Source organism: Gopherus evgoodei, chromosome 3 (assembly GCF_007399415.2).
Source record: "Gopherus evgoodei ecotype Sinaloan lineage chromosome 3, rGopEvg1_v1.p, whole genome shotgun sequence".
Taxonomy (NCBI): Eukaryota; Metazoa; Chordata; order Testudines; family Testudinidae; genus Gopherus; species Gopherus evgoodei.
Genome location: NC_044324.1, coordinates 154,033,656 through 154,048,329, shown reverse-complemented (window position 1 = coordinate 154,048,329; position 14,674 = coordinate 154,033,656). Strand labels below are relative to the sequence as shown.

The 14,674-nt window shown below is 38.5% G+C and overlaps 2 protein-coding genes across 2 annotated transcripts in view; both read left to right on the top strand.

The window, feature by feature from the left end:
* The window catches only part of AHCTF1 (AT-hook containing transcription factor 1), an 87,453-nt gene extending 78,585 nt beyond the window's left edge, over positions 1–8,868 (top strand). Inside the window, exons 33-36 of the mRNA XM_030557045.1 lie at positions 1,672–3,559; positions 5,007–5,140; positions 5,951–6,054; positions 7,713–8,868. Coding sequence (XP_030412905.1) covers positions 1,672–3,559; positions 5,007–5,140; positions 5,951–6,054; positions 7,713–7,905 — 2,319 coding nt within the window. The 3' untranslated portion in view covers positions 7,906–8,868. The remainder of the gene's footprint in view (positions 1–1,671; positions 3,560–5,006; positions 5,141–5,950; positions 6,055–7,712) is intronic.
* A 188-nt stretch (positions 8,869–9,056) lies between these two features.
* LOC115648838 (kinesin-like protein KIF28P) overlaps positions 9,057–14,674 on the top strand; it is a 53,740-nt gene continuing 48,122 nt past the window's right edge. Inside the window, exons 1-2 of the mRNA XM_030557043.1 lie at positions 9,057–9,689; positions 14,222–14,413. Coding sequence (XP_030412903.1) covers positions 9,588–9,689; positions 14,222–14,413 — 294 coding nt within the window. The 5' untranslated portion in view covers positions 9,057–9,587. The remainder of the gene's footprint in view (positions 9,690–14,221; positions 14,414–14,674) is intronic.

Genomic DNA, 14,674 nt, shown 5'->3' with positions numbered 1-14,674 from the left:
GATTCTGAAGGTATATAGACATTCTGCCTTTGCCGGCTTTGGAGACTGGAAGCCAGGGTACAGAAGGTCAGAGTACTCTTGGCTCTAGTAATAGTGGCTTAAGAACCCTCTGTGGGGAAAAGAAAGAAGCAGCTGCCATGAGTGAGGCAAGAAACAAAGCTACTGAGTTTGGTGACGTAGCTGCTGGTAGAGAGCCACCTGGAGCACAGGAAGAGATTTTCTACTCTTGCCTCGCTCTCACCTCTTCTCCCACTAGCATACCTGCAGGCTACCCTCAGTGGCTTCTTTTCCCCTTTGTTAAAGCCTTGAGTTTAGAACGGGATGTCTGCTTTTCTGTTGACAATCTTTGAGTCAGTGTTGAAGGTTGTACAGTGTCATTGTCCCTCAGGTTTAGTCAATCTACTAGTCACACTTGAGTGGCAGGTTTTCTTAATAAGATTTCATTGCAATCATTAAGAGGACAAGAGGGAGGAAAATGAGAGGTGAATGCTAATACAGACTGTCTTTTGAGGAGTTGTCTCTCGGCTTGGTCAGTAGTATATCTGTTGGAGAGGATGGGACAGAAAGTTTTTCATCCCACCTCATTTAAGTCTAGAGAACAATTTGTCTTCCCACTGAGGCCAACGGAGGGGAAAAGCTTTTCTTTCTAAGATTGTAAGAACCCATCCATACTATATGGACACAAAGGAAAGACAGCAATCCTGTCCAGCATAGGGAACTGCAGAGAATGGGAGACAATAAATTCATTACATGAGCTGTTCTGTACAATCTAAAATAATTCCTCGGTGCAGCACTGGTTTTATCTCTCGTGTATCAGCCAATCTGTCCACAAGTTGGACTGCTGAAGAGCCAATAGCCATAACTGGAGTTTTCACACCCTAAAATATTTTCTGTTTGCTCAGACCATTGTTGTGATTCTCTCACATGATAAATCTTAGGATTTTTATATTTACATCACTGTTTGTTCTCAGGATTTGAGTTGTTCTAAGAGTCTATGCCCCTGATCATTTCTTTTTCCTTCTGTTCTGGTGTCCCTTTTCTTTTGGTTACTGCGGGTCACATATTGTAGGTCAGAACTTTATAATTACCAAAGGAAGCGCATGTCCTGCCATCACTTGCTACATGGTTAAATCTAGGGAAGGAACCGAGCCATAAAAATCAAATGCGGATCCAGACTGTTAAGTAAAACCCTGGATCTGAACATAGTCGTCATATTTCAACTTATTTAACATAAAGCCAGCCACTAAGTATGGAACTACAAAGCTTAAAGATGTCTGAATATGGGTTTTTGGTTCAACCTTATCTTTACTTGCTTTCCTCCTAGAATAGACTGGAGGCAGTTCCTGAACTACCCTCAGACTTGTAAAACAATGCAGTTGACTCCTTGCTGCTAGAAAATCTTCATAATTGTAAACAGAAAATCTAAAACTGCTTAACTATCTGGTTTCATGTAATAAATACTTATTTTCAGTCCCTTAAATTGCATGCATTTTGTGTGTGATAGAGAATGATTTGTTTACTTCTAATTACTGTGCTCTCGATAATGATTCAAAAGAGGGGACACCATTGACCTCAATCATATCAAGGCCTGTTGAAAGTTAGTATATGCAGAAACTAATACATTAACATACACTAATATATTACTAACAGACCTGTTTACTTTTATTTTAGATTATTGAAGATGGCACCCCTGATGTCCAAGCTTCAGAAGAAACAGCGGAGACAACTCCATTTAATGAGCAATATCCGTCAGGCACTCTTAAACTTCAATACAACTTTGATGCTATCAAACAGCAGTTCACTTGTGACTTGCCTGACACTAAAGACACCGATGAATGTGATACAGCTGAAGGGGATGGAGAGCTTTTCATGTCTGAAAGCAATTTTACTTTAATATTAGAAGGAGAAGACGGTGAAACTGAGACAGGAGATCCTACAACATTAGCTATGTCTACTAAACCAGTTAGCACAAAAACAGAGGACAAGGATATGAATCATGTAGGCACTATTGATAACCAAGAGAACATTACGAATTCAGTGCCCACTGTAACTAGTGATCAGGAGTCTCAGAATATTGCAGATGCATTCCCATATGTGCCTGAACCTGTTAAGGTAGCTCTTGCTGAAAATGTATTAGTCAAAGACACAAGAAGTAAAGAATTCACTTCTGAAGTAGAGGAACAGTCTGTTCATGAAAGTATACCTTTAATGAGCAAAAAGGTAACTATTTCCCAGAAGTCAATAAAGGCTCCACTAACAACTGTGCCGGAAGCAAATGCAGATAATGCCAGTGTTTGTCAAGTAGACCATGTGGTGACACCTAAGCGTCCAAGGGGACGAAAGAGCAAAAATCTAAATATCCCCTCAACAGATGCTCAACAGCTGTCAAATACAGGCAGACCAGATCTGTTGGGACTGTGTACCCTGAGGAGAAGTGCTAGGCGAACAAAAGAAACTTCTGCGATTCATGAAGGTTCTCATCTTGATTCTGATGGAAATTCTCAAGATCCACAGATACCTCAGATCCCTGATACTCCTAGGAGAGGCCCCAGGAAAACTAGGAGGAATCATTTAGAAACATCAGACAATGTTCATTCTATTGGACAGTCATTACAGATGGTTGGTACTCCAAGGAGAGGGTTAAGGAGAACCAGGGAACCTGCATCAGTACTTCCTGAACAGGCTAATGAGGAAATTCCTCTTGCTGAAGAAGCAGTTAAGCTACCTGCTACGTCTAAAAGGACTGGTAGAGGAGCAAAAAGTTCAGTAGGGAATCAAGAAAATAGCCAGATTTTCACTGTTCACAAGGTAAAAATGGCAGTCAGTCCCATTAAAAGTGGAAGAAAACTAAAAAGTGTTAGTTTACAACTTACTGAAAACATAATTACTGATCAGGAGTCAGAGCCCTATGAGCAGCAGCTGCCTGTGCCAACTAGAAGAGGCAGGAGGAAAAAGACTAGTACATCATCAGAAGTTTCAGAAAATTATGAGCTTGATGCATCTAAGCCATCTCATCATCAAATGGAACTTAAATCTTCTGTAACTACTAGAAGAAATGTTAGAAGGAGGACACTAAATCTGTCTGCAGGTACAGATTCTATACCCACTCAGGAAGCCATACATTCAGAGGAGAGAGAGAAAATGCCTGATACCCCCAAGAGAAGAGCGACAAGAGTTACACCTGCTAAAGTAGAAAAAACAGGTACTGGAAAACCCACTCTAGAGAAGACACCTGTTCAGCCAGTTGAGGCATTGGCTACAACCAGGGCTTCAGCCAGAGCTGGACATAAAAACAGAAAGAGGCAACTACAATCAGTATCGGAGGAAAGCACAGAGGAAGAAGGCTTGCCCCAAGGAACTGATTGCAATCCTTCTTTGCTAGTTGCAGACCTAACTGAATCAAGACTTGATGAAATGGAGAGAACTTTAGCAGTTCATGGTACTCATATTACAAGGACCAGATCCAGCAAAATTGGCATGCATCAGAAGCTCTCCCTAGGGGAAAATGAGTCCTTCTTTTTCTCTCCCCCTCTCACAAAGCTTACAAAGAAATCAAAAGGTACCTGAATTGTTTTCTGACACAAAATAGGAATGCTTACAATTTCATTCTCAGCTACATGAAACATATTTTGGGCACAGTTTTATGTAAGAAACTTAACCATATAAAAGTTAAGATTCTAGTGAAGGATACAATTCCTTTTTTTTTTTTTTTTTTTACTCATGTCTAAGCCCACGTCCAGACTAACCCGCGGCATCGGCGGGTTAAAATCGATTGCTCGGGGATCGATATATCGCGTCTAGTCTGGACGCGATGTATCGATCCCCGAGTGTGCTTACATCGATTCCGGAACTCCATCAACCCGAACGGAGTTCCGGAATCGACACGGAGAGCCGCGGACATCGATACCGCGCCGTCCAGACGGGTGAGTACCTCGATTTTAGAAATTCGACTTCAGCTACGTTATTCCCGTAGCTGAAGTTGCGTATCTAAAATCGATTTTAATACCTAGTCTGGACGTGGCCTAAGAGTTACAGGACTTGGTTATTGAAGGCTACGTCTAGACTACCCGCTGTATCGGCGGGTTAAAATCAATTGCTCGGGGATCGATATATCGCGTCTCATCTAGACGCAATATATCGATCCCCAAGCACGCTTATATCAATTCCGGAACTCCACCAACCCCAACGGAGTTGTGGAATCGACAGGGGGAGCCACGGACATCGATACCGCGCGGTGAGGACGGGTGAGTAATCCGATCTTAGATATTCGAATTCAGCTACGTTATTCACGTAGCTGAAGTTGCGTATCTAAGATTGATTTCCCCTCCGTAGTGTAGACCAGCCCATAGAAGCCTCTTAACAGTAAGGGAGTTGAAATATCACAAGTCCAGTGGAATGAAACTTAGTTTGATCTTTTGTCTTTGTTTTTGATTTCTATCTAGCTTAAGTATTTCATTCATTCATTTCATTACATATGCCTGCCTTTTGTTTTTCATTTGTGGAAGAAATAGGGTGTTACTCTCCCAAATTCTATATACAGTTTGAGTTCCCCTGCTTGTAGCACCAAAATGAGATGCATCTCTCAGTAGATTGTGCAACTCTTCAGTATGTGATTCTCCTTCCTGCAACTTGTGTGCTTTGATTGTTCGGGAAGTAGTTATCCCAGAGCTAAAGAGTTAAAATGTCACTGAAATGATTGACAGTTCACACCTATCAATGCCAATGTTTCAGGTTATCTGGATACCTAGACAGGCATCATTGGATTTGTTTTTATCTGGCTCACAAGTTGCAATAAAACATAGGAGACCAAGGTGTTTCCATTATGGGAAAGTACCAGAACTTTGAGCTTCCATGAGACAGCTGAATTTGACCCTTATTTTAGATTTAAAGACAAACCATGTTTACTGGGGTGCAATCTTGGTTTTGCTATTCTGTGCTTAAGTATTAGTTGTGTTTTTCTCTTTCCCCATCCCTTGTATTTACATTAACTATACATTTTGTCATAGCTGAAAAGGCAGAGCATCCTGTACAGCTCAAGGATTTAGACCCAGAGTTGTCTTCTCAGTTTGTGTTCTCACCCCCTCTTTTGAGGTCGAGGAGGAAACATGTATCCAGTATTTCACGGATTGTGAAAGAATTGGTAAGTAATGTTTGTAATTACTTCCTCTCCGTTTCAAGCTTTTCTCTGTAACTCTTTTACAAACTATATTCTTAAATTATGACTGTTGCAGAATCCTGTTCTGTAAAAGCATAATGTTTTTACAATAAAAATTTAAGTTAAATTAATTAAGTTAAAACTATTTGGCTTTCTTCTTGAGAGTTAATTATTATTAATACTTGGAAAAATAAATCTGTTTGAATATATTTAAGCTAAGAATAAATAAATGTTTTAGCTTTTAGCTATATTTTGGTGAATAAACTCCTACTAGTCCAATTTGAATTTTTAGATGTTAGTACTATACTTCTGATGTAAGGGAAAATAACTGGTAATGTCTTAAGAAATGTGGACTTTTTATTTTTATCAACATTCTCCTTCAGTAGTACTAGAACTGAGCAAACGATTTTTTTTTCCCCTAGTTTGGCCACCAAACAAGCAAAATTCGTTCATTTTGAACTGAAGCTGAAAATCTTTTTTTTTTTTTTTCTTCTCTCCCCCTGGCAGAATGGAAAAAAAAAATCATTTATGTCAAACAAAAAATCTTGAATATCTATTTGAATGGATGTTTCTTTTTGAAACAGCTTGAATTTTCCATGGGGAACCCCCCTCCCACCCCCAGCCAAAACTTGGGCTAATCTACTATTTGCCCAAAATAATTTGTAATGCTTCATTCTCATATAAATCAGATTTTAAAACTGGAACTAAGCATGTTTATAAATTAGTTAGCATTCCTTAGGAGTGGGAGGGCGTCTACAGTAGAAGTCATGTATATGTTTTCTGTTGCCTTAACAGGAGTTACCAATTAAAGAAGAGGATAACAACACAGTAGAGTTTGTGGGAAAGCAAAAAGTGAAGAGAAGAAGAACTACAAAATCAAAAACCCAGAAAGCAAGCAAGTATGAAATGCTTAATACTTTCATGCAATTTTTGTAAAGAGGATAAAGTGCAAAAATTCTTCATTCTAGGTTTAGGAGGTAAACTTGCTAAATCTGTAGTTCACTCCATACAGTGGAGAGGAGCGAATAGAGAGATGTTTTCCAGCAGGAAACTGAAGAACTGCATCTTGAGGACATTTGAATCCCTTGTTTTACAGTTTTGATGATTCTGTAAGAGTTCTCATGAGCCCACTGGTTTAAAAGCACCAGCAATCCTTTGAGAGTATTCAGTCACAATACATTTGAGTGAGAAGCAATATTGCTAACTTCCAATTTGAAATATTGATATAAATATTCTGATGATGTAGAGCTGCTCATTTGTCCCACATCCCATGTAGCAAAGTGAAAATGAATTCTTGAGTTTATCTTCGAGCACTTTTGTGTGGAACTGGGTGTCCCATATCCACTTTTTTTTAAATGGTTGGGGAAAATTACTCTGTATCTTGATTCATTTATTGTGATGTTGGTTTTTTAAATTATTTTCAAGGCTCAAATCCATCAATATGCATTTCCATTGAACAGTATTATTTTTCTGGAATAAAGTTTTTTTTCAGTAGTAGAAGCCTAAATTGCTCTCCACCCACCTGAACATTTCAAGACTTGTATTTAGGACTAGTTTGGCTTTCTGTATCAGGTAAATGAGAAAATTATGCCTGGGGTCTTTTTCATTTAATTTCAGTAAGATTTAAGATGAAGGAAAGAGCCCCTTGCAGTTGGAAAACTGAAGAAGGAAAAGTTTAATTATGGTTTAGCATTTTTAAAGGAATATCATAAAGATTCTTGCTACCTCTAGCACAACTTCAATTTTATAAACATAGGAAGTACAATGAAAGGAACACTTTAGTTTATGCCATTGTTTCAAGCCATAGATTCCAATTTTTTAAAGTCTTCTGTTTCTCAGTATATAAACCAGTTCTCCATTGATGGGGCACCTTTTTCCTCTCCGGTACATTTGGACCAGAATCTATTTGGTCAAGTACAGCCTTATTTATTCTGTAGTTGTGTATACCTTTTTACCTCCTCTCCCCTTCTTGATGCAGAGTCACTGTCTTCCCCATTTCCTCCTCTCTAGCAGCTGTATGTAGATTAACTCCTCTAGTCTTTGTTGTTGTTTTTTTGCTGCTCCAATCAATCCCTGACTATGTCCTTAGTTAGAGGCATAGTGGTGACAATAGATCTAAATCAGGAACAAATCTGATCTGGAATACTTGAGATATGGGACAGTTGACCACTTTTAAGCTCTCAAAAGAGGCATAAATTTAAGGTAGCATAATCTCATGCTCTATCAGGAGCTATTTATTTGCCTTTTTATCTTCCTGAAAATTATGATCTTCCAGTTACTCTTTTGATTGTCAGGAGCTTCAGCCATAAATGTTAATATAGTTTATACATGGGAAAATCTCGTTCTTTACATGAAGTTATTAGTATAAATTATTCCCTTATAAGATGCTGCATGATCATAGAATTTCTTTGGTGTGGTGGGGGTTGTAGTTTTATTTGTTGTAATTTAGCTTTTTGGCTTTGTTTCTGTCTATCAAAACATCCATACGTGTGGTTTTGGGGGTTTTGTTTTTTGTAAAGCATAATGTAATCTAGTTGGGACTTACCATTTCTTGCAGAACCATAGGGAAAGAATGTTCTTGGTCACCTCCACCAGTGGAGATTAAGTTCATTTCTCCATTTGGAAGTCCTGTGCGTGGGACAAAAAGCAAACAGAAAGAAACTGCAGAAACAGCAGAAAAGACTCTTCGAAAGAACAAAAAGAGACTGTCTAATTTTCCAAAGCCAGTTGTGCGCCGGAAGATGCTATAACTGTTTTTTAATTTGTAATGTACACCACTGTTTGTAAAGTCATCAAAATTGTGTGGATTATTAAAACAAATCATCTAATTTGGAAGAGAATAATTTATATAAATTATTGTAAAATTTCATAAACAGTCTTCAATAAGTAACTCCATTTGGAGTGTGATTTCTTCAGTCAATGCAGTTTTTTCTATTTTATATTAAGACTTCTTACATTTATATATGTAAATACAGCTTATTTTAGGAATGTTAAATAAAAATGTATACTTCACAACATGCTTATTGTCTGCTAGCTTTTTGAGAGGGAATAATGGTTTGAGTGGACCAAATTGCTTGAGAACATCTTAATGTTGTCTCGCCATAATTACTAACCCTCCAGTATTAGGCCAAAACTCTTTTTAAAATTTTGTTTGTTCTTACTATAATGATAAAAAATTAAAGCCTGACAGTTTTAAATTTTATAGAAAATGTTTAACCTTTTGGCACCAATAATTGGGATTGTAGAACACAAGCTGCTAATTCCTTACATTCATGGTTAAAATGTACTGTATTGAAGTCAGAATGTAAACAATTGTATTGAACCTGTGCAATATTTTTTTTTGTATTTGTTTTAGACTTTGGGAAAGTTGCTCTTGCGTTTATAAAACTAGATCACACCTCAGATGTTTCCCTATTTTTTTTCAGTTTGCTGTGTCAGCAGAAACCTAGCTATGTAAATGCTTTGGTATTTTCAATTATGTACAACAGGACATACATTTAAAGGGACATTGCCTGTATAAATTTGGAGTAAATGTGAAAAGTGCGCTTTTAGAAAATTTAAGACTGGTAGAAATGCTACCACAATTTAAAATAGTCAACAATTGTCTGTGAACCTACATGCTTTTACAGTGTTCAAAATCAACACATCGTAGCACTGAAAACGTGTAAGTGAAACTGACTTCAATTATTTTAATTGTCTAAGCCAGGGGTCGGCAACCTTTCAGAAGTGGTGTGTCGAGTTTTCATTTATTCACTCTAATTTAAGGTTTAGTGTGCCAGTAATACATTTTAACATTTTTAGAAGGTCTCTTTCTATAATAAATAACTAAACTATTGTTGTATGTAAAGTAAATAAGGTTTTAAAAATGTTTAAGAAGCTTCATTTAAAATTAAATTAAAATGCAGAGCCTGGTGGCCAGGACCTGGGCAGTGTGAGTGCCACTGAAAATCGGCTTGCGTGCCGCCTGTGGCACGTGTACCATAGGTTATCTACCCCTGATCTAAGCTAAGAGCAATGCAAAAAGTATGCAAAGGTAATAGTTACAAACCAGACTTTGTACAGATTATTTCACTGACTCTCTCAGGTGGCTGTGAAAGTGTCTCTTTAAAGCCTAAAATCGTATGAACAATAGGGAAAAACTATTCCTTTTTCTAGCACACTTGAGAAATGCTAGTCTGGTCTTTTGAGAACAATTTAGGTAGTGTTTCATGTATGTTGATTCATATCCAGGTGCAATGTTGAAGACTTCAGAACTGTGAAAGCTACTGCAATTACGTTAAGAAATAATTTATCAGGTAACTAGTATCTTGCACACAATGAGAAAATATTAATAATTAATAGACTGATCTTATAAAAAAGAAACAGCTTCCCTAGCTGTGTTTTTGATTTCTCAAAACAGGGTTCTCTAGAAAAGGAGTTGTATTTACTTTAAATGTTTTTCGGCTTGAAATATCTTGGGAAGAGTGACAGTAGTAATAGCATGCCAAGTGTTGACAGTGTGAAAGTGGCAGTACGGGTGAGACCTTTCACTCAGGTTAGTAGTTATTTTAACTTTTATTGTTAATAGGCTCTTAAGGAAAAAAAAGGAAGCTCTTAACATGTTAAGAGTGTAATGCTTTGTACCTAAATTAAGTGTACAGAAATACAGTGAAATACTTAAAAATGAATACTAGGTAAAGGAGCAAACTACTTCAAAAGCAAGTCAAAGCTGACTACTTTTATTTATTTTTTTTTAATCAACATATTTCATGTACCAACCAAAATGTTTTGTAAAAACCAAGTGCTGGAATCCCTGTTAGAACAGAATGAATCAAATTGTAGTAAGCATGGTGTTAGCTTAACAGGGTTTTAACATATTCCAGTTGTTTGTATCTTTTTTTCCCCAGTATGAAAAAAATTTTCACTCTAAATAAGCAGAGCAAAGGACGGTATATCAAACTGCTACATAAAATGTTTAACGATTTGGCTGAGTATTAAAGAATTTGTAAACTATTTTCTTTTCAAACTGGTTCTAGTAAAGTGTATAGTTTGGCAACACTTAAGTGTTTGCTTCATTTGATGGTGGTTGGAGTAACAGTAGCGAACATATTTGGACCTGGCATGCATTTTGTAATTTCATAGTAGCTTTAAGATGCAATAAATTTGCTTAAAAGAGATTTGCCAACATAAATATCATACATTAAAATACATTTATTTTGGACTATTGAACCTTTAAAACACATTCTTTGAACTTCAGTGGTGTTGATTGGGACTGTACGGTCACAAAGGAAGACAAATTTTAAGGAGGCATTTGAATGAAGAGAAGGGAGTACAAGGCACAGAGTACACAGACAAATGGTAAAACAAGATTTCAGATGGGAATGTTGGGAGGGGAGTTATAGGAAGAAATTAGAGCAGAGATCTAGGCATTGGTGGATTGTGTGGTATCCTGAAGGGTTTTTTTGAAAATTGAAGTTCATTATAAGAGATACTTCTGCCATTGTTAAGAAATCCATCTCCCTGAGTGGTGGTAAGTAGGTCAACAAAAGCAATTTTCCATCAACCTAGCTGTGTCTACACGAGGGCTTAAATCGGCATAGCTATGTTGCTCAGATGGTGATGCTGATTTAAGATTTTAAGTGTAGACCAGGCCTGATTCAACATCAAGGTTGCTTGCAACTGTATTGTGGAGGATGATGATTGTATCTGCAGTGCTAGGAGAGAAAGAAGGGAGAGGAGACCTTGGGAAGTAAGAGGGGTTATGTTTTCATTATGGAGTAGCGTCAGGGACATAATTCCCACTCTTGAGATACAGATTTCAGGAGACCTTTCAGGAGTAAACATGAAAATTCCTCTTAATCACTCAATCCAATTCACCACTAAATTGAAAAATGCTTGGCTCCCACCATCTGTTCCTAAGCAGTAAATTGAGTCACTTGGTAAGGGATCTGGGATTCTTTTAGATTCTCCTTCCTGAAAGGAAGAACTTGAGCTCTTGAGGACACTCCCTAATATATCCCTTTCCAGTTCAACATCAGTTGATGAGAAATGCTGAGACTTGGGAGACAAACACCCATGTCCTTGCAGACTGTAACCCAAAAGGGAACATTAGCTAAGAAGAGACATTGCCCCTTTACCCATTACCCATTTACCTTTCCAAAAGGCAAAGACACAATTAGCACAGGAAAAAGATGAAAAGAAAGCATCACTACTTTCCACAAGCTCTAGCATCTTCTCCAAAGAAAGGGACCTCTCTGCTTTGGATAAGCCTAAACCACAGAAGGAGACAGATTGTTTCCCAGATACACATTTTAAACTAGGAGAAGGAAGGAGGTGGCTTCTTCTGAATTCCAACCATAGAAGATGAGAAAACTAAAGCCAAGGGCTGATACTTCCTTGTTATGGATGGGAAATATCTTTCAAAGAAGTCATTGAGGAGGAATGGAAAATGCCAGACAAATGGCAACAGCAAGCCCTGAATTCAGCAGGATCCCTAAAACTCAAAAGAAGAATTAAGCTAAAGCGAACTAAGGGCACTTTTACTTCTGAATGAGTGTGTTCACACAGTGGTTTAATGTACTGTAATTAGTGCACATTAACTTCACATCTTTGTTAATTCATCTTAACTTTCCTGAGCATCTCTGTATGGACAAGCCCATGGATAGTTGGTGATAGTTCACAGCAAATCCTCTATAAAAATTCTTAGACTCCTGGCTGATTAAAGAACTGTATCAAATTTATAAGGACAATAATATGTCTAACAGTTTCAATCTTCAGTTGACTGATTATGAATTACTGTGTCAACTATCAGAGGGTAGCCGTGTTAGTCTGGATCTGTAAAAGCAGCAAAGAATCCTGTGGCACCTTATAGACTAACAGACGTTTTGGAGCATGAGCTTTCGTGGGTGAATACCCACTTCCTCAGATGCATGTAATGGAAATATCCAGGGGCAGGTATATATATGTGTGCTAGCAAGCAAGCTAGAGATAACGAGGTCAGTTCAATCAGGGAGGATGAGGCCCTGTTCTAGCAGTTGAGGTGTGAAAACCAAGAGAGGAGAAACTGGTTCTGTAATTGGCAAGCCATTCACAGTCTTTGTTCAATCCTGAGCTGATGGTGTCAAATTTGCAGATGAACTGAAGCTCAGCAGTTTCTCTTTGAAGTCTGGTCCTGAAGTTTTTTTGCTGCAGGATGGCCACCTTAAGGTCTGCTATACTGTGTCAACGCTGTTGATAGTCTGGATGTTTCCACTTAGAAAAATCCACCTACAGACAAAAGTATCTTTGACCTTTGTCAGATGAGATTAATAAAAAATGCTGATCAGTTGAGGATCATATGATGTAATATGCAGTAATCAAAATGCAAAGGAATAAGCTATCCTTTACCGTCTCTCATTTTTGTGTGAACCTTCTGTTCACAGAGCAGAATTTTAGTTGTAAGAAAACTAGTGGGCCTAATCTTGCTCCCACTGAAGTAAATCAACAGGATTGTTCTCTATAATTTGATGTACTTCTGAGAGAGACCATATTACTTCTGGGGGAATTCTGCACTACTGCACATGTGCATAATTGAGCCCCACATATTTTTAATTTTTTGCACAGAAAAAAGCTGCTGTGAAAATGTTGCTGCAGTTCTGCCTTTTGCCCACCTGAGGGCACGGTGGCGCTAGAACAACACAGCAGCTCCCTGCCCGCGGGGGCTGGGGCAGAGGGAGAGAGCCTGCGTTCTTTGCAGTGGGTCAGGTCAGGAGACGGGCTATGGGGAGACATGCAGCCGGGGGGGGAGTGTTCAGATGGGGGCTCATAACGGCTAGTGGAAGAAAAACTGGGACAGTGGCTGAATGGGAGTGGAGGCACAGGGCCACGGAGGAGTGAGGTGCAGAGCCACATGAGGACAGGGGGAGGAGGTACAGGGATGGGGTGGGGGCATGGAAACATGGGAATAGGAGAGGGGTATAGGGACAGAGGAGTGGCTGGTGGGAGCACAGAGACGGGGGGGGGTGCAGGGCCATATGGGAATGGTCTGGGGGAGTGGAGTGACGTGGACGGGGTGCAAGGACACATAAGGACAGGGGAAGATGTGCCTGACTGAATGGGAGAGGCTAGGGGTTAGCCAGGGTCTGCATGGAGGATGCTCCCTAACAATGTCCCCCATCCAAAAAACCTGTTCCATATTTTTCCCACCCATACCCAGCAACCCTCCAAGTTCACACTCAGGATCCTTCTCAGCAATTTACTTCCCTCTCTCTCAGCTTCTCTGTTATCCCTGACTCCTCAAATCCTTTCCACTGCAAATCCTTTCCACTGCTTCTGAGGAGTGCAGGAAACATGGTTCTCTATTGTAGTTTAAATGAATTATTACTCAGTTTTGTATGAATATGCCTAGTAAGGAATCTATTTGTCAAAAAACATTGCCTGAATCTTTTTTGTTGTCTGTATTGTTACAGACATACCTGTTGACAGGTATTTTGAAATAAATGATCAAAAAGAAATGAAACTGATGTGATTATTTTGTGGTTTTTGACAAATAAAATATGCAGATTTTTTTTTCAGAATTTTAAAATATCGTGCACAGATTTTTAAATTTTTGGCTGCCGAATTTTTAAGTTTGGTGCATAATTTCCCCCAGGAGTAGCATACATAGCGTACCATTCTTTGTTCTGTTATGGCAATATCTACAATAGTGAAGGATTTTCCAACAATAGCTTATCAATGCTAATGGCTGACGTGTTTACAAAATCAGGAAAAAGGCAAATTTGGACATGATTACAGATACTATCTTTCCTGTTCAGATCTATTTCTATGGCATTTATTCCCTGCTTACAGTTCAACTACAGTTACCTTGTTTGGTTCAAGATAAATTTTGTGAAATTAATGTATTGGACCTTTTATGATGAATATGTTGTGGTTGCGTCCCAGTCGTACATACCCTCCATATCCAAATAACTACAGAACTCCTGTTGCCTTTACTGGGAGTTTCACATACAAAGGGCTTGCAGGATTTGGTCCAAAATATAAATTTTGAGTTAAAAAAAAGTGACTAGAACTGCTACTTGTTTGATGATGTGATTTATAATTTTGATACAGAGGGAGAAGGATGCAGGCAGCAGGTGTGTGATTTCTATGAATTCCAGCAGCACAAGCATATATGATCCTAAGACTCCAGGGCTCATGAAAACCTTTACCTTTGACCTGGCTTACTGGTCCCACAGTGGATTTCTAAAGGATAAAGATGGCATGCTCGTTTCAGCTGGATCCAACAGCAGATATGCAGGCCAGGTAAAATGTATTCAGAGGGCTATTTAAAAGCACTTCTTACCAATATAAAATGTTAACTCACTTTGTTGATGATTGCGATTGTTACAATGCCCAAGAGTGGAACTGAGATGAATGATCTGTATCTACTTAATGGATGTTCCAAACCAACATCTAAAACTACTTCCCATTTTCATTTATGCTTCCAGGTCCTACAACTCTTAATATTTGAAGTACATTAATATGAAGTATATATTTGTCATAATTAAACCAGACTTTCAGATT